The sequence below is a fragment of the Sorex araneus genome, chromosome 3 (assembly GCF_027595985.1).
Source record: "Sorex araneus isolate mSorAra2 chromosome 3, mSorAra2.pri, whole genome shotgun sequence".
Classification (NCBI taxonomy): domain Eukaryota; kingdom Metazoa; phylum Chordata; class Mammalia; order Eulipotyphla; family Soricidae; genus Sorex; species Sorex araneus.
In genome coordinates this window covers 123,697,573-123,715,339 of record NC_073304.1, presented here as the reverse complement: position 1 = coordinate 123,715,339, position 17,767 = coordinate 123,697,573, and the positions used below count along the sequence as shown (strand labels likewise).

At 62.2% G+C, this 17,767-nt stretch overlaps 1 protein-coding gene across 1 annotated transcript; it reads left to right on the top strand.

Moving 5' to 3' along the window:
- The first annotated feature begins 742 nt into the window (after positions 1-742).
- On the top strand, positions 743-15,876 carry ADAM33 (ADAM metallopeptidase domain 33). Its single transcript, XM_055132140.1, has 23 exons — positions 743-842; positions 1,047-1,116; positions 2,547-2,646; positions 5,900-5,976; positions 8,108-8,186; positions 8,375-8,451; positions 8,536-8,725; positions 8,950-9,015; positions 9,103-9,174; positions 9,348-9,514; positions 9,911-9,995; positions 10,085-10,227; positions 10,570-10,750; positions 10,852-10,938; positions 11,128-11,323; positions 11,450-11,558; positions 11,670-11,868; positions 11,957-12,034; positions 12,109-12,217; positions 12,309-12,444; positions 14,907-14,998; positions 15,127-15,219; positions 15,520-15,876. Exons 1-22 carry the CDS (start codon positions 743-745, stop codon positions 15,189-15,191), a joined length of 2,478 nt encoding a protein of 825 aa, XP_054988115.1. The 3' UTR covers positions 15,192-15,219; positions 15,520-15,876.
- Positions 15,877-17,767: the final 1,891 nt, after the last annotated feature.

Genomic DNA, 17,767 nt, shown 5'->3' with positions numbered 1-17,767 from the left:
CTACGGTTTTGTGCAATTCTTCCCCCCTGGACTCCACCAGGGACAAAACCCCTCACCCCCCCCCCCGCTCTCACACCCCAGCTGCGCCCGCCCACCCCCAACTCTGCAGGGCGCTGCGCCCCGGGATCTCGGCGCCCCTCGCCCCCCGCGCCGCCGTGCGCACCAGCGGCCAGGGCTGGGGCCGCTGTACCCCGGGGCGGGCCCACCGCCCTTTCTTCTGACCCCCATCCCAGCACCTCGCGGGCACCCCGCCTCCAGTCCGGCCACCGTCTTGCCAGGGCGCTGGGCAGGAGCGGTGGCGAAACGGGCTCAGACGTTCTCCCCGGGGAGGGACCCCGGGAAGGGGCGCTCAGCGGGCAGAGCCAGGAAGTAACAGGTGGAGCTGCACCCCGTTTTCTGTCCCGCATCCCTGGAGGGTTCTCGCCCCGAGGGCACCCTCCCTTCTCCCCGCGGCGATGGGGCGCAGCCGCCTGTTCCCTCCCCGCCCCAGGCGGCCCCAGGCATCCCCCCCCTCCGCGTCCCCCCGCGCCCCGCGCCCCTAGACGGCCGCTGGCCGGGCACTGTGGTCCTGGGGCCCCACGCTGGGGCGCGCGGGGTCGGGGTGCACGGCGGATCCCGAGCGGGTGGGCCGGCGGGGCCCGGCGGGTGTGCGGGGTCGGGAGGCGGGGATCAGCCGCGGTCCAGCCCGGTCGGGCCGGGGCGGAGCCGGCGCGGCAGCTCGCAGGCTGAGGCGCTCGCAGCTATGGGCCGGGGGTCCCCGAGATGCCGAGGGCCTCCCGCGGGGCTGCTGCTGCAGCTGCTGCCTCTCCTCCGGCTCCCTGGGCCCGCTGAGTCGTTTCAAGGTGAGGACGCGGGCGGGGGGGCGCGTCCCCAGGGACGGGCGCGGTCCCAGACCCGGGATGGACGGTCTAAACGCTTGGGGCGCAGGCCGGCAGAAGTCCTGGGAGCAGCTGAACTTGGGCGGCCCTTGGGTGGGGGGTCCACACGGGCACACTGCTGCTGTGAAGCAGAGGGACCCGACCCTTCCACGCCTCTGGCCACCCCAGGTCTCATCCACCTGCGAGGGGTCCTGCGGGAAGCCCCCGGGAGTCCCGCGCCACCCTCGCGCTCCCGACGGTGGGTTGCCTTGTTTGGTGAGGCAGAGCGGGGCGGCTCCCAGAGAAGGCTCCGCACCCGCCTTCCCCGAGAGCCTCTCCAGGCGCGGACAGGGCCATGCCCAGACCCCACTCCAAATGGCCAGGGGACAGATAGGGTTGGCGGCGGGGGGTGGGCTGGGGGCTTCCCCTAGCCGTGGGGAGTCTCCGTCTCTGTTCTGGGCCCCAAGGAAAGGCCCCCCAGGCCCCCAGGGGCTTCCTTGCCCAGGCTGGCCGGTGTCTGGCCACAGTGAGTGACCCTTGAGAGGGGGGACTGTGCTCCCCAACATTAGACACCCCCACACCCCTGCTGACTTTCTTTCCCTTATCAGTGCTAACCAGCAAGATGCAGGGCACGGGGCTCCCTCAGCACTCCCCCGCCCTCCCCACCCCCCACACACAAGCACACCCTCTCCTAGCCCTGGGGGCCTGGGGGCAGACAGCACTCAGAGAAATTGTTCCAGAGCTGTGCACTCCTGTCCCCCCACCCCTGTGTGCTCAGTGGCTGTTCAGTCAAGGAAGGCTTCCTGGAAGCAGAGGGCTGCTGGAGCTGCCGGTATGCCAGGCCTTTGATGATGGAGTCTGTGGGAGGAGATAGGCGTGTGCTCTCTGGGCCCCTTCGGGCCAGGGCTGGGTCAGGGCAAGGTAGGGTGGGAAGTGGCCTCCCCCAGGGCCCCAGGGCCTGGACTAGAGGCCTTGAGATCTGCTTCCCACCGGCGGGTGTGGTGAGACTGGCTGGGGGGTGGGGTGGGGGCTGGGAGCATTCCAGGGGAGCATTCCAGCTGTCTTCTGAGTAATGCTTGGCTCTGGTATTCCTCCTGGAACAACCCCCCTCCCTAGGCCTGCCCCTGCCTGGGAAGACTTAGGCTAGCCCTCTCCACACCCCTGCCCCCAGGCATGGGGAGAAGGGGGCTTCTGGGTCTGGGAAGCACCCCCTCCCCACCCTGCCTCCTACAGGAAGCCCTCAGGGAGTGCCCTGGGCTCCATGTCCCTCCCGGACAGCTGCTGGTTGCTGTTTGTCCCAGAGATCGGGGATCATGGAGCATCCTCTGGGTCTAAAAATACCCCGGGCTGCTCCCTTCGTCCCGCTTCCCCCTGGGCCACCCCCTGGCAAGGTCACGCGAGCTCCCACAATGTCCCCAGCCGAAGAGTCTTTTCCCAGGTGCCTCTTCTACCAGGCAGGCCCCCCAGGTGCCCACCTCTGGGTGTTGCAGGGGGGCCTGGCCGGCCTCCCAGCAGGAGTCTCACACCCTACCCCTCTGCCCCCCTCCCCTGTGCTCTCTCCTCACCCAGGAAGCAGCTCTGGAGAGCCAGTCACGCTACGCTGGGTCCCGGATGGCCGGACTGGCCGCGCGGTCACGGCGGGAGAGCCGGTCAGTGCCCCCTGCGTCCTCACCCCCTTTGTGGGCCCAGCTGCTCGAAGCCTCTCGCCCCCTCTCCGCTGTCCTCGGGTCCCCAGACCTACCACGCCTTTCGGTCCCCCCCTGCGGGCTGGGGGATGGAGACGCAGGGCGTGAGTCTCACGCATGGAACTCGTTTAGGGCTTCCTCTCCGCCCTCCTTGCCCCATTCCCTCCCTTCCCAGAATTATCCACACACCCGCCCATCTGTGCTTTTTGTTTGTTTGGAGGCCACGCTCAGCTGTGCTCAGGGCTGACTCCTTGCTCAGTGCTCGGGAATCTCTAGTGGAGGTGCTTAGAGGGGCATATGGGGTGCTGGGGATCAAGCGCAGGTTGCTGGCCTGCAAAGCAAGCACTGTTTTGAACTGGTATACGTTAAAAAAAAAAATTGGAGGGGGTTGGGCCAGAGATATAGTGTAGCAGGTAAGGCACTTGCCCGGCACACATCTGACCCAGGCTCAATCCCTGACACCCCAGAAGGTCCTCGAGCTTTGCCAGGGGTGCTCCTGAGTGCAGAGCCAGGAGTCAGCCCTGAGCACTGCTGGGCGTGGACCCAAAACCAAAATAAATAAATAATTTGGGGGTTTTTCTTTTCTGGGGGGGCCACATCTGGTGGTACTCAGCGCTTACTCCAGGCTCTGCATTCATGGATCCTGCTGGGGGGTTCTTGGGGGATCATATGAGGTGCCAGGGGTGAGACCTGGGTTAGCCGCCTGCAAGGTTAGAGCTCTCCCACCCTCCGCCCACCCTGTGCATCAGGGAAACATGGGAAAGGGCCGGAGTGCACAGGGCAGGGAGTCCCCCCAAGCCCTTCCGTGAGAGACCCGCGAGCCCCAGTACTGCCAGGTGTGGCCCAAAGAATAAAAATGAAAGAGCCAGAGAGATGGTCCAGGGGTTTAGGCACTCACCCGGCACATTGCCGACCGAGTTCCATCCCCAGAAACCCACAGGGTCCCCTGATCCTTGCCAGGGGTGATCCCTGAGCACCAGTGTTCAGGAGTAAGCCCTGAACACTGATGAATGTGGCCCCCAAACAAATCAAACAAAAAATAAAAGATAAACACTAAAAAAACGTTTTGCCGAGTTTCCCAGCACATATGGCCCTGTAGACCGCTAGCTGGCCTCCCCGAGGTTCTGCCTCAGAGGGACCAGCACTTAGCTTGCTGGCGTAGAAGAATCCACCCTGGCCAGGGCACAGGGTCGCTCCCCTCCTGCAAGTCCCTCTGCACCTCGTCTCTCCAGAACACTCTACCTTCTCCTAGGGCCCAACCACCCCGAATACCCGTGCCCGGTGTGTGTCTGCTCCACAGTGTGCCCATTTCACAGATGGACAGACTGATATTCCACAAGGCTGAGGAATTGTTTAAGGCCCTGCAGCTCTTGAGCCTAAAAGCCTGAGACTTGTTGAGGCCTAAGAGACCTCAGATATGGGCCAGTACCCCCCGAACCTAGAAGTCCCTCCTCGTCCTGCTTTTGTTATGTTTGGGGCCACAACCACTGGTGCTCAGGGATCACTCCTGGCTCTGTGCTCAGGGATCACTCCTTCTGGGGCTCGGGGGACCATGTGTGGTGCCGGGTATTGAACCTGAGTTGGCTGGGCGCAAGGCAAGTGCCCTGCCCACTCTATGGTCGCTCCAGCCCCATTAGATTGAATTCTCATGCAAAGACAGGATGGGCAAATCAGGGGTACAGGCCCAGCAACTCCCAACCTAGGATCCTCGGCGGGGAGGGGGGGGTGGTCCCAGGCCCCTGGGATCCTGAGTCTAACACAGGAGGGTCCCCGGCAGAGGAGAGGCTGGGTCCAGGCTGGGTGCCCCCTGCCTGTGACTTGATTCTTATTCTGGCCAGGAGGTGACCCGCAGGGAATCCCTGGTGAGCCTGGCCCCACCTCAAGGCCTGCCCACCCCCTGGACTCCTGCCAAGTGAAGACGGCAGACGGGACGCAGGGAGTCCTGTCTTAGAAACAGGGGACACCTACATTCAGGGTCAGGGAGGGGGCTCAGAGCAAGGGGATGCGAGCACGAAGCAAGGCAGGCCAGGCTGCAGGGGTGTAGGGGAGAGGCGGCCTGGCAGGGGAGCGGGGAGCCAGCCATCCCCGCCTCCCCACCTCGGCCAGCTGGGCTCAGCCTTTCCCTGCCCGCGGATCTCTTTGCAATCAAGCGAGTGGCATTCTGGCCACATGAGCTCATGCCCTGGGGGCCCGGGGCTGTGGAGTGGGGGTCTGGAGCTGCCTGCTCCCCACCTGCAGAGAAAGAGCCCCTCTCTCCCCCTCGGAGCCCCCTGGCCCGTGGCCCAGCTCAGTGCATGGCGGGAGGCAAAGGCGGGGCCTTTGCTTTGAAGAGGCAGCTGCTCTCCAGAACCCAAGGGGGAGTACTTCCTACACGGAGGGGCAGATTATCTCGGGGAGGGGCAGCAGAGGCATAGAAGGGGAGAGGAAGGAGAGGCCAGCTTGGGGTCACCCTTCCACTCAAAGCTCAGGACGTTTACTTTGTGGGTTCAGTGAAGCAGGTGTGGGATGGATCATCTGGGGACCAAGGAAAATTGGGGGAAGGGGCAGTTTGTCAGATTGGAGTGGGGGCAGTGAGTCTGAATTCTACAGGAAGTGGGGTCTGGCAACGTCCGGAAACAAGGGACAGAGATGGCGCGGTGGGCACGGTGCTTGCCTTGCACGCAGCTGACTCCCGTTCGACTCCTGGCACCACGTCTGGCCCTTGAGCACCACAAGGAGTTACTCCTGAATGCAGAATCGAGAGTGGCCCTTGTGTCCTGCCAGGTGTGGGCCCTAAACCCAAAATAAAATAAAATTCCATGTCAATTTGGGGCTGGAGAGATAGTGCTCGCCCCACAGGTGGCTAACCGAGCTCAGCCCCCAGTACTACCCAGTGTAGTCCTCCGAGCACTGCCAAGGGTCATGTCTGAGCACAGAACCAGGAGGAGCCCCTCCTGGCAGGGCCCCCAAGCCCCAACCTCCCACCCCCAAATAAAGAACTGAGCTCCCGATACAGAACCCCAGCGTCCAGGCAGTGGCAAGCTGTCGCCAGGACTGTCGTCTGCTTGGAGGAGGGGAGAGAGTCAGACACGGGGGTGGCCCCCGGGCAGGCTGAGACCTGGCTGGAGCTCAAATCTAGGCAGAATGGGGGGGTGCCCCTCGCGGCATGCGGCATGCAGCACATGGCCACCAACACCCTGAGACTAAACACATTTTTGTCTCTGTGTTTGGGGGACAGATGGTGAGGTGGCTGCATGACCTTGTCCCCCCGCCTCTCCCTCCCCAAACTCCCTTGCCTATCAGCGGCACCTGCCCAGTGCTCCCTGTCAGGCAGGAGCCGCAGAGCTGGCATCTCAGCTCTGCCCCCCTCTTGCTCAGGTCCCAGGGCTGGACGCGGGGCTGGTGGCCGTTCAGGTGGAAGGCCAGGAGCTCCTGTTGGAGCTGGAGAGGAACAGGTGAGTTCCAGACCAGAAAGGGGTTCTGGGCCAAGAACCCTCTCCCCGTGGGGCAGGGCATGGGGACCAGGGGACAGGGCTTGGCCCTAGCAGGGGGACTGACAGGAGACCCACAAGGGAGGCCAACTGGACTGTAGGTCTTGAGGAGGTGCAGATGGCAGGGAGGGCCACCCCGGCCCATGCCTGAGTCCTTTGCGGGGGCTCGGGTGGACTGTTGAGGCCGGACTGCCTTACGGGAGGCACAACTCTCATCCTGTACTCAAGAACATCTTGGCAGCCTGGGAATAAGGGAGCATGTCCCCATGGTCTCACAGGGGTGCCGAGGCAGGAGAGAACCCAGCAGGGATGGGCGGGCGCTCCAGGCAGAGGGGATGGCAGGGACCAAGGTACAGTGACCACAAAAGTTCGGGCACAGCTTGTCTGGTCTGCCTAAAGGGGAGCTTGTGGGAAATGAATTCGGGGAGTCTGTGGAAACAGCTCACAGATGGCCCTTGTGTACTGAGCCCAGAACTGTTTGGGGCGGGGTGTCCAGGAGAGAGCACAGAGCCCGGAAACCACCCCGAAGGGTTTAATTTCGCCAAGTAGGATTTTCCACAGTCGTGTCTTCCCAGGCACCCGTGTCAACATTCCACACGTTTCATTCTCCCCTCCCGAGTCAAACTCCACCCGCCCCACGTACCCTAGTTTCTTCAGAGCTTATTGTTTCCATGAATTAAATGGGGTGACCCCATCAGCTATTCTTGGAGTCAGAGTAACAAGACTGGGAAAGGTGGAGGGAGCTGGGGCGGTGAGGGGAGAACGGACATCAGGTGTGTGTGTGTGGGGGGGGTTGGGGGTAGGGGAGAGGGGTGCAAAGGGTTTTCTTTCTTGAAAGGTCATAGATCGGTGATTGATCTGTTTCAGTGGCAGGATCCCGGTGAGTGAGGCACAGAGATGGAGTCATTAGTGGAGGGGTTCCTGGACTCATGGGGAGGACGGGCTCTGTGGGGCGGGGGGCAGGGGGAATCTCTGCTCAGGTGGTCAGGAGGGATTGTGTTACGTCAGGAAGCAGTGGGAGACTTCCTTGAGGGTCAGTGGTGTCTGAGGGCCAGAGGCAATGGGGGAGATCTTGGATTCAGAGAGGTAGGCTGGAGGGTTGAGCGCTGACCAGGTGCCCAGTAAGGCTAGGCAGCAGGCAGGGTTCAGTATAGTTCTTTGACCTCCCCCCATTCTTAGGCTGTATCTCTTGAACCCTCTCCTGCCTGGCTTCTATCACCCTAATCTACTAATTTATCTACTGTCTCTGTGGGCTCTGTGTACAAGTGTGTACATGTGCATTTGTGAATATGTGCATAAGGGTGTGTATGTGTACATGTGTGTGTGTGAGTGCATGTGCATGTGTGTGTGCATGTGTGCATGTGTATAAGTGTGTACATGTTGCATTCTGTGAGTTTGTGCTGTGTGTATGTGTGCATGTGTGTGTACATGTGAATGTATAAATGCCTGAGTATATGAATATGTGTATATGCATGTGTGCATGAGTATGTGTGTTTGTATGTGTATTCATGTATATGTGAGTACATGTGTTTGTGTATATGGTATGTGCATGTGTGCACATATGAGTGTGTATGTGCATGTTGTTAGTGTGTCTTGTGTATATATGTGAGTGCATGTGTGTGTGTCTATGTGCGTGTGTACATGTACAGGTTATGAATGTGCATGTGTATGTGTATGTGTGTTGATGTGTGTTATGCATAAGTATATATGTGTGTGCATGTGTATGTTTGCGCACACGTGCATGTGTATGTAGTGTGAACACATATGTATGTGTGTGAATGTGTGACTATGTATCAAACCCAGGTGCAGGGCATGTGCTTTATGGTTGAGCCACATCCGTGCCCCTTAAGGACCATAAACTCTTCCTCTGTTCCCGCTCCCACCTGGGTTCCCTACACTCAGCTTCCACAGTGAACCATCAGCCAGGCTTCTTCCTGCCCTCCACCATTTGCCCAAGAGTTTCTGAGCTGAGCAACAGTCTCTATTGCCTGATGCCTGGCTCAGAGATGCTCCTGAGCACTGAGAGAGGGAGGCAGGAGGGCATCCTGGAGGAGACAGGGATGGATTGGGCGATTCCTCCAACACCCCCTCCCAGCAGGCTGCTGGCCCCAGGATACACAGAAACCCACTACAGCTCAGCTGGGCAGCCCGTGGTGCTGCGCCCCCACTACACGGTGAGATACTCCCAGGGGCTCTGAAGACAGGGTGAGGGGTGCCCCCACAAGCTCCCCACTATTCCTGCCTGCCTCTCTCCTCATGTTTTGAAAGAGAGTGTAAGACCAGTCCAATGCCCCATGCCCTCTCTCTTGCCCCACCCTCTTCAGCCCTGGCTGAAATTTGAGGCTGGACCCCTGTTCTTCAGGATCACTGCCACTATCGTGGGCGAGTGAGGGGCCTCCCCGATTCCTGGGTAGTCCTCAGCACCTGCTCTGGGACAAGGTGAGGGGCTCTGGGGGAGGGGGTTGGGGCTGGGCTGGGGGAGTAGCCCCCTCACATTCTCCTCTGTGCCCCTCTGTGTCCTAGAGGTCTGATCTCACTGGGCAGCAATGTCAGCTATTATGTGCACCCCTGGCCGGCCAGGAACTCGGAGGATTTCTTCACCCACAGGATCTTCCGAACCCAGCAACTGCCCGGCTGGAATGGGGCCTGTGGCCACGAGGGTCTGGAGAACAAAGAGGACACGGCCAGTGTTTCCTGGGACACCCTGATCAGGGTCAGGGGCCCTGGCAGGGGTGGGCATGGGAATGCAATGTTGATCAAACTTCAGATCAGTAGTTACAGGAATGTTCAGGTGTTCTGACCTGAGGTTTCTATCTGGAGGAAGAAGAAAGAGATTTTAGCACAATTCTGAAGGAACGCTGTTCTTTCAGGAATTGGGCCTCCTGAAGGGGCCAATGCAGCAGCCCGCCACTCAGGGTCACCCTTGCCTCTTCCCAGGAAAGGAGAGAAGTGCTCAAGAGCCGGAGATATCTGGAGCTATATCTGGTAGCTGACCACACCCTGGTGAGAGGAGACTCAGGGGGCTTGGAGGGAGGGGGAGAATACTGGGGCAGAGCAGCCCCTCAGTCCGAGACACTGCTGTCTTTCCAGTTCTTGGTCCTGGATCGGAATTTGAACCGCACCAAGCAGCGCCTCTTGGAGGTCGCCAGCTATGTGGACCAGGTTGGGAATGGGGCCTTAGTGGGAGTGATGGAAACGGACTGGGCAGGTCCTGGCAGGAGGCACTTGGCTTGGGGCCGGGGAGGATGCCCAGAGGAGGAAAGCCCAGAGATACAGGAAATCTCAGGACTGTTCCTCGGCTTCAGTCCCACCCCACCACCACCCCGCGCCCCCAGATTCTCCGAACTCTGGACATTCAGGTGGCGCTGACAGGCCTGGAAGTGTGGACTGAACAGGACCAGAGTCGCGTCACGCCGGACGCTAATGCCACGCTGTGGGCTTTCCTGCAGTGGCGCCGGGGTCTGTGGGCGCGGCATCCGCACGATTCGGCCCAGCTGCTCACGTGGGTCCTCTGACCACGCGCGGGTTCTGAGCGGGTGGGCCCGACGTCCTGGCCCCGCCCCCCAGTGTAGCTCCATTCACCACCCCATGCCCCGCCCACCCCACCCAATTCATCAATGCCCCGCCCCATGCCCCACCCGTGCCCTGCAGGACCTGCCCTAGGACCCGCCCCCGACTCCGCCCCATTCACCTCCCTCCTAGTTCCTCTCATTACCGGCCTTTTTAGTTCCGCCCACCCCCAGGCCCCGCCCATGGTTCCGCCCAACCTTCCCGCCCTTCAGGCCCCGCCCCTCCAGGCCCCCCCCGCTCCGCGCAGGACCAAGGCCCCGCCCCCGCCCCGCCCACCCAGGGTCCCGCCCTAGTCCCGCCTCCGGTCTCACCACGCTGCACCCCCCAGGGGTCGCGCTTTCCTGGGTGCCACCGTGGGCCTGGCGCCCGTCGAGGGCATGTGCGGCGCCCTGAGCTCTGGAGGTGTGAGCATGGTGAGCGCGCCCGGGGTCAGCGCGGGAGCCACGGGGCCCGAGGCGTCCCCGCGGCCCATGGTGACGGCCCCCTCCGCTCCCCTCTCCAGGACCACTCTGAGCTCCCCCTGGGCGCTGCGGCCACCATGGCCCACGAGATCGGCCACAGCCTGGGCATCAGCCACGACCCCGACGGCTGCTGCGCCGAGGCCTCGGCGGAGCAGGGCGGCTGCGTGATGGCGGCGACCACGGGGTCCGTCTGTGAAGCGGGGGCGGCCCTGGCGACTGCGTCTGAGCCCGGGAAAAGGGGACAGAGCGAGGGGGACTTTCGCACCTCCGGGGGGCGGGGGGTGACGCCCACCGCTGCAGTGACCGCGCCTGCAGGTGGTTTGACCTGGGCTTCGACCTGGGCTCTGGTCGCTTAGGTCTTGGCCCGGCCACCCGGCCTCCCCGGGCTCTGCCTCCCATGCTTGGAGCCGCCGCGTGGCCGAGCCGCTGGGGCTGCGGGGCGGAGAGGGGGCGGTGGGGGCGGAGGGGGCGGTCGGAGGCCCGCAGGGGGCGGCGGTCCCCGCCCCAGACGCTCTCCCGCCCCTAGGCACCCGTTCCCGCGCGTGTTCAGCGCCTGCAGCCGCCGCCAGCTGCGCGCCTTCTACCGCAAGGGGGGCGGCGCGTGTCTCTCCAACGCGCCCGACTCGGGGCTCCTGGAGACGCCCGCGCGCTGCGGGAACGGCTTCGTGGAGGAGGGCGAGGAGTGCGACTGCGGCCAGGTCAGGGAAGTGGAGGTGGGGCTGGGCCAAGCCTTCCTCATGTCCCTTTCCCACGGGGTCTGGGCGCTGCACCCTCACCGGCTCCCTCCGTGTGTCTCCCGCCCTAGGAGTGCCCCGACCCCTGCTGCCTGGCCCACAACTGCTCTCGGCGTGCGGGGGCCCAGTGCACGCACGGAGACTGCTGCGCGCGGTGCCTGGTGAGCGCGCGGGGCTCTCGGGCGCCGGCTGGTGGATCTTGCTTGGCTGATTGGCGCCCCCCGGGCCCACCGCGGGTGCTGGATCCGCGTGGCCCTCCCGCCTCCTCCGACGGCGCGTGCGGGTGCCTCACTGCCCTTTTCCCGTCGGCCCGCCGTCGGTTCTCCCTCTCTACCCGGGCCTGGCGTTAGCTAAAGCCGGCTGGCGCGCTGTGCCGCCGAGCTGCGGGCGACTGCGACCTCCCGGAGTTCTGCACGGGCACCTCCCCCTACTGCCCCCGGGACACGTATCTGCTGGACGGGTCGCCGTGCGCCAGCGGCCGCGGTTACTGCTGGAACGGCGCGTGCCCCACACTGGCGCAGCAGTGCCAGCAGCTCTGGGGCGCAGGTGAGACGGCGCCACCCTCGGGTGGGCTTAGCTTTCCCCTGCCCGGAAGATGTTCTGGGGCGGGTATAGGGAGCGGGGATTGACCCGGGTCCCGATGTCCCTCAGTCCTACGCTTTGCTCGCTCAGGCTCGCGCCCGGCCCCACCGGCCTGTTTCCAGGCGGTGAACTCCGCGGGAGACGCCCACGGGAACTGTGGCCCGGATGGCGCAGGCGGCTTTGTGCCCTGCTCACAGAGGTATGAGAGGAGCCGAGGGAAGGGGTCACTGGGGAGCGAAGTGGGGCATAAGGGAACTCCCCCTGCCGACGCCCCCGCAAGCTCTTCGACCTCCTTCCTCTTGGTCTCCAGGGATGCTCAGTGTGGGAGGCTCCAGTGCCAGGGCGGGGAGCCCGGCCCTCTCCTGCCCTACACCGTGCCCGTGGACGCCACCGTTCACTTAGGTGGCCGGGACATGTCCTGCAGGGGCGCTTTGGTGCTGTCTGGTGCCCAGCTGGACCTGCCTGACCTGGGTGTGGTAGAGCCCGGCACCCCTTGTGGTCCTAGAATGGTGAGCTTGACCTTCCTTCCTACCCATCTGGTCCAGGAGGCCAAACCTCGGCTTCCCTCACTTCCGGTGCCCATCACCCTGCCCCCAGGTGTGCCAGGACAACCACTGCCAGAATGCCACCTTCCAGGAGCTGGAGCGCTGCCTGGCCTCCTGCCACGATCACGGGGTGAGTGGCCGAAAAGATGGGGAGGAGAGCCCCGAGCACTGATGTCCTGGGACCCTCCTGTCTCTCCTTTGCAGGTCTGCAACAGCCACCAGCACTGCCACTGCGCGCCCGGCTGGGCACCACCCTACTGCGATAAGCCGGGGGCCGGCGGCAGCGTGGACAGTGGCCCGGTGAAGCCTGAAAGTAGGCCGGTGGGCGGGGGGACAGTGGGGAGGCGCCAGGGTGGCCTGCCGGCTGGGGACTCAGCCTCCTGCCCTGTCCTCTGCGGATGCAGGTGGAGCCTCCTTCCTGCTGGCCGTGAGCCTGAGTTTCCTGCTGCCCCTGCTGCCCGGGGTGGGCCTGGCCTGGTGCTGCCGCCGCCGCCCGCGATGGTGCTTCTGTGGCTCCCAGCGGGCCGTCACGTGCAGCCGGTAGGCCCTGCGGGTGACTGGCCCTGCGCCAGGGTTCCTGCACCCCACAGCTCTGCCAGGCAGAGCCAGCTACAGTGGGGTGCTTAGGTGCTGCCCTTGGGTGCAGAGAGATGGGAGGGGAAGAAGGCCAGAGCAGGAGGCCCTCTGGTGTCCGCGCCAACAGCCGGGCCACTGCCGCCACCTTCATGACTGCACTCCCGCCCTCCTGTCCAGCCTCCTTCCCTCCTACCAGGCAGTGGCCTTGTCCTTGCCCTTGCCTGTGCCCGACCTTGGGAGTGCCCTCTGCATGCGGAGGGAGAGAGGGCACCGAGTGGCCCCAGCAGGGCCTGAACACGGAACTAGCTAGTCAGCTTGACCAAGTATCCCTAGGGGATGGCCCCAGACTCCCTGAGCACTACTTGAGAGGGTCCTTCCACAAAAGTAGCACTGCACTGTCATCCTGTTCATCGATTTGCTCGAGTGGGCACCAGTAACGTCTCCATTGTGAGACTTGTTGTTACTGTTTTTGGCATATCGAATACGCCACGGGTAGCTTGCCAGGCTCTGCCGTGCAGGCGGGATACTCTCGGTAGCTTGCCGGGCTCTCTGAGAGGGACGGAGGAATTGAACCCGGGTCAGCCATGTGCAAGGCAAATGCCTACCCACTGTGCTATCGCTCCAGTCCTCCACAAAAGTAGACTTCTGAATAGCTCATGGGTCGGAGTAGAAACTGTATGGGATATCTTAGTTTTTTATTTTTGGTTTGGGGGCCATGCTCAGCAATGCTCAGGGGCCATTCCTGGCTCAGTGCTTAGGGGTTGGGCCTGCTAGTGTTCAGGGGACCCAGTGGTGCTGGAGATGAGCTCTCTCTCGCTCTCCAGCTCTAGAAGTACTTCTTCTTCTTTTTTTTTTTTTTTTTGCTTTTTGGGTCACACCCGGCAATGCACAGGGGTTACCTCCTGGCTTTGCACTCAGGAGTTACTCCTGGCGGTGCTCAGGGGACCACACGGGATGCTGGGAATTGAACCCGGATCGGCTGCGTGCAAGGCAAACGCCCTACCTGCTGTGCTATCACTCCAGCCCCTCTAGAAGTACATTTTTGAGTTTATAAACATACAGGGTTTTTTTTGTTTGTCTTTGGGCCATACCCAGTGGTGCTCAGGACTTACTCCTGACTCTGTTTAATTAGGTGCTAGGGGAACCATAGGGTGTGCCCAGGACCAAACCCAGGTTGGCAATGTGCAAGGCAAGCACCCTGCCCTCTGTACTAGCTCCCCAGCCCCACGTATAGGGATTTTTTGTGGATTATTTAATTTTGACGTGGGGGGTGGTTAGGCCACACCTGGTGGTGCTCAGGGCTTATTCCTGGCTCTGTGCTCAGGACTGACTCTTGGTGGTGCTCGGGAAACCATATGCAATGGTGGGACCTGAACCTGGGTGGTGGGGATGCAAGCGCCTTAGTCCTGGCCCTCTCTCTCCAGCCCTACTACTGACTTTCCCCTTAATTGCTGTTATCAAAAGATGCACCTGGGGCTGGGGAGATGCCTCTGACCTTGCAATGCTCAGGGACCTGAGTTCTGTCCCCAGCGTGGAGCCTTCTCCCTCTTCAGCCCTAGCTTCATTGCCCTGCCCTAGCATGGAACAGTCTAGCCCTGCTGGGGAGGTGCTGGGGATAGAGCTTATAGCCTCCGCGCACAGCCAGTGCCACGTGTCTCTGCTCAAGGAGGGTTTCTGTTCTGTTTTTGTTGTTTTGGGAGGGTTTGGGGCCACGCTTGGCATGCTCAGGGCTTCTGCGCTCAGGAATCACTCTTGTAGGTTCTGGGGGCCATATGGGATGCTTGGGATCGGACCTGGATTGGCCACGTGTAAGGCAAACACCTACCTGCTCTATTGCTCTGGCCCCGTTTTTGTAGTTTGGGGACCACACCCAGTGGTGCTCAGGGCCTGCACCAGGCTCTGTACTCGGGGGACCATATGCAGTGCTGGGGATTGTTGGCCACACGCAAAGGAAGTGCCTTAATCCCAGTATTAGCTCTCTGCCTCCCCCCCACCCACAGAGGGCTGCTATGGGCAGGCGGGGAGACTGTTTCAAAGCTGGTAAAGAAGGGGTGGGGCTTGGGGAGGCGGGGTACCGGCAGGCAGGCATGACTTGGTGTCACTTGGGGGCAGCAGCCACGGTAGGGAGCACAGGTGCAGTTACCTTTGGGGGCTGCGCCTGTGGGGGTGGGCACCCCTCTGTGGAATTCAAGTGATACCAACATCTGGAGGGTGCCGGAGGCTTGTGGGACACGCCAGGACAGGGAGAGCCTGCTGGCAGCCCTGAGGTGGGAAGACCCTCCAGTGCGGGTGGAATTCGGCCCCCCTCACCCCCACCAGGAGCCCCACAGGAAGGGAGCTGGGAAGAGTGAGGTGCAGGGGAAGGACCCGGGGCTGGCCACGCTGGGGCCCCTCCCAGAGATATTCACCCCCCATCCTCTGTTCAGGCCCAAAGACGGCCGCCGTGGAGTGCACTCACGGCCCAGTGCTCACCCTATGGAGTCTGCCCCAGGCACTGCTCCCGAGTCAGGCCCAGGAGGTGAGTGAGCTACAGTGGGGAGGGGGGTTGGAGGGGTGAGGTCTTTTGCCCCCTCTTTTCCATTCAAGCACACCCTCCCCCAGCCTCAATTGCACCCTGCCCCCTGATCCTGCCCACTGTGCCGGTAGGACCCGCACTCCACCCTTGTTCCCGGCGCCTCGAGGATGCAGCTGGAGCCCAGGAGCCGCCTTGAAGCCCACGAGCTGTCCTGCACGCCCAGAGTAGGCGGGGGCTTGGGGGGGGCACCTCACCCGCTGCCCACTGGCTGCCCCTCCTGTCCCCTGTCCCCTGCTGAAGGGACTTGTTTGCAGATGGGTCAGTGCGGAAATGAGACACAACCTGTAGGGGGCGCTGTTTGGCTGTCAACCCTGGGGTGGGACACGGAGACATGAAGGCCCCCTGTGTGTGTGCGCGTGCACACGTGGTGGGTGGGGCGTATGGGCAGTGGGTTAGGGGGTGGTGGGTGGAGGATAGAGGGTCTTGGCCCTCAGGGCCACCTTTCTCCCCTCCCCTCCCCGCAGATCCTGAATTCCCGCTGGGAGCAGCAGCTCCGGAGGTGCCACTTGACCTCAGTGGCTCCATTTGCCTCCAGGACTCGGAACAAGAACCTGAACCCCAGGGCCGAGACAGCTTCTTCTCTCACCCTTGTTCCCCCCTCCTGAACCCCAGAGCCTCATGGGGACTGGCCTCCTGCGGTTCCTCTTGCTCAGGGCCGGGGGCTCTGCTCTCTCCCCTTCTCCTCCTGGCCCCCCAGTTCTAGAATGGTCTGGCTCTGGACCTAGGGAGGCTAGTCACGCTGGGTACCTGGGGCCGTGTCTGTCTGGGGGCCTGGGCTACTGAGGCTGTAACCCCAGGGCCCAGACGGCCTCCCCACTGCCGTGGGGCCTGGCCCTCAGCAGACAGATGCGCACACATGCTGGAGTCCTTCCTTCTCACCACCTCCTCCTCGTCCGCTCGTGCCCCAGCCTCCTGCCCGCCTCTGCCCCCCGCCCCACCCCCTGTACTCCATCCGGGATTCTGGGATCAGCGTGGCTCCATTGTAGAAAGACTTGATAAGAGGGCCTGGAGATAGGATAGCAGGCAGGGCACTTGCTTTGCATGCAGGGTCAATCCCCAGCCCAGGGTCAATCCCCGGCACCCCATAGAGTCCTCTGAGCACTGAGCCAGAAGTAACCGTTGAGCATCACCAGGTGTGCACCCACCCACTCCCACCACACCCCCCCCCAAAAAAAAAAAACAACTTTGTGAGAGCTGTTTAGAAAGACTAACGTAGGGGACAGCAGGCTGCCACGCGGCCTGGTTGCTCTGCGAGGTTCTTTCCCTGTGAGCCCTTGGGAGCCGCGGCACGTGGAGGGGGGCAGAGGCTGGCGGGCGGTGCCCCAAGTGGAAACAGCCCCAGCTGCCCCTGGGCATGGGGTGGCATTGTCTCACTTGTTTGGTTCCTTTGTCCTCCCTCTCCCTTCTGCCTTGGACCTTCTCAGGAGCCCTTGACACCTACCCCTGGCCCCCCCGCTGCCTCCCGCCAGGTGTGCTGAGTGATTCTCTACCAGCTCATCATTGCTGCTTAAGAAAACCAAACCCCAGGCCGGGGAGATGCCTCAGGGCTCAGGAGCACATGAAATGTTGAGTCGATCCTGGTTCGATTCCCAGTACCCAGGCACCCCCCAAACATCGCTGCTGTAGCCCCTGGAGGCCTCAGGCACTGCCAGGTGTGGCCTTTGAGTATTGCAGGCACAGCCCTTGTGGTCCCCATACTGCAGGCTGGAGCAGTGAGCTGTCGGCCCAGGTGACTGAGTACCACTGGGAGTGGCCCCGGGACCACTGAGCACTGCTTGGGAGCCACTGTGTCCCCTTAAAAAGAAAAACCAGACAAATGTAGTGGCTTAAGACAAGAGCTGTGGGCTGGAGAGCTCGTATGGGGCTCAGGAGCCTGCCCCAGTTCCATCCCCGAACAGCATCCGTCCCCCGAGGGTGGCCTGGATACCCCCCTCCTGCCCACCCCCGCACTGCAGAACACAAGCCACATTGTATCCCCAGGCCCTCAGACTGGGACCCCCTGAGCACTGCTTGGGAGACCCCTTCAGGCAAACATAATCAAAACCAACAAACAAAATCAATTGCTTATGTGACCCGGTAGATCAGTTTGAACGCAGGGATGATTTGTGGGTCTTGGCTGGGCTCCCGTGCAGACCTGCAGCTGCTGTGGTCAGTGGGGTGGCTCTGGCTGGGTGGCGGGGAGAAACGGGTGATGTGTCTCATTTCCAGCAGGCTAACCCAGGCCTGTTCCGCGGCTGGGGAGGGTTCCAAGACAGCAGGAGGCCAAGGAAAGCGCTCAAAGGGCTGGAGCACAGGGCTTGGCTTGCGGGCAGTAGGACCCAAGTTTGATTCTTGGCGCCATGTGATTCCGACCCTGCCCCTGCTCCCCCAGGTGCAGCCCTGATGGCCCCCAGCACAGCCAGGCCAGAGCACCAAGCTGGCTGAGTGTCACTGGGAGTGCTCCCTGGGTCCCGATATCGCTGGGGAAATGTCAGAACAACGATCAGAGATGAACCAGGAAGAGGGGGGAGTGAGGCATTTACTCTGAGTGCAAAGGAGTAATGTAGAAAAAAAATACTTATTTTATGTTATTTATTATTATCATTTTTTGCTTTTGGGTCACACCTGGCAATGCTCAGGGGTTATTCCTGGTTCTGTGCTCAGGAATTGCTCCTGGTGGTGCTCGGGGGACCCTATGGGATGCTGTGAATCGAACCTGGGTCGGTCGCATAC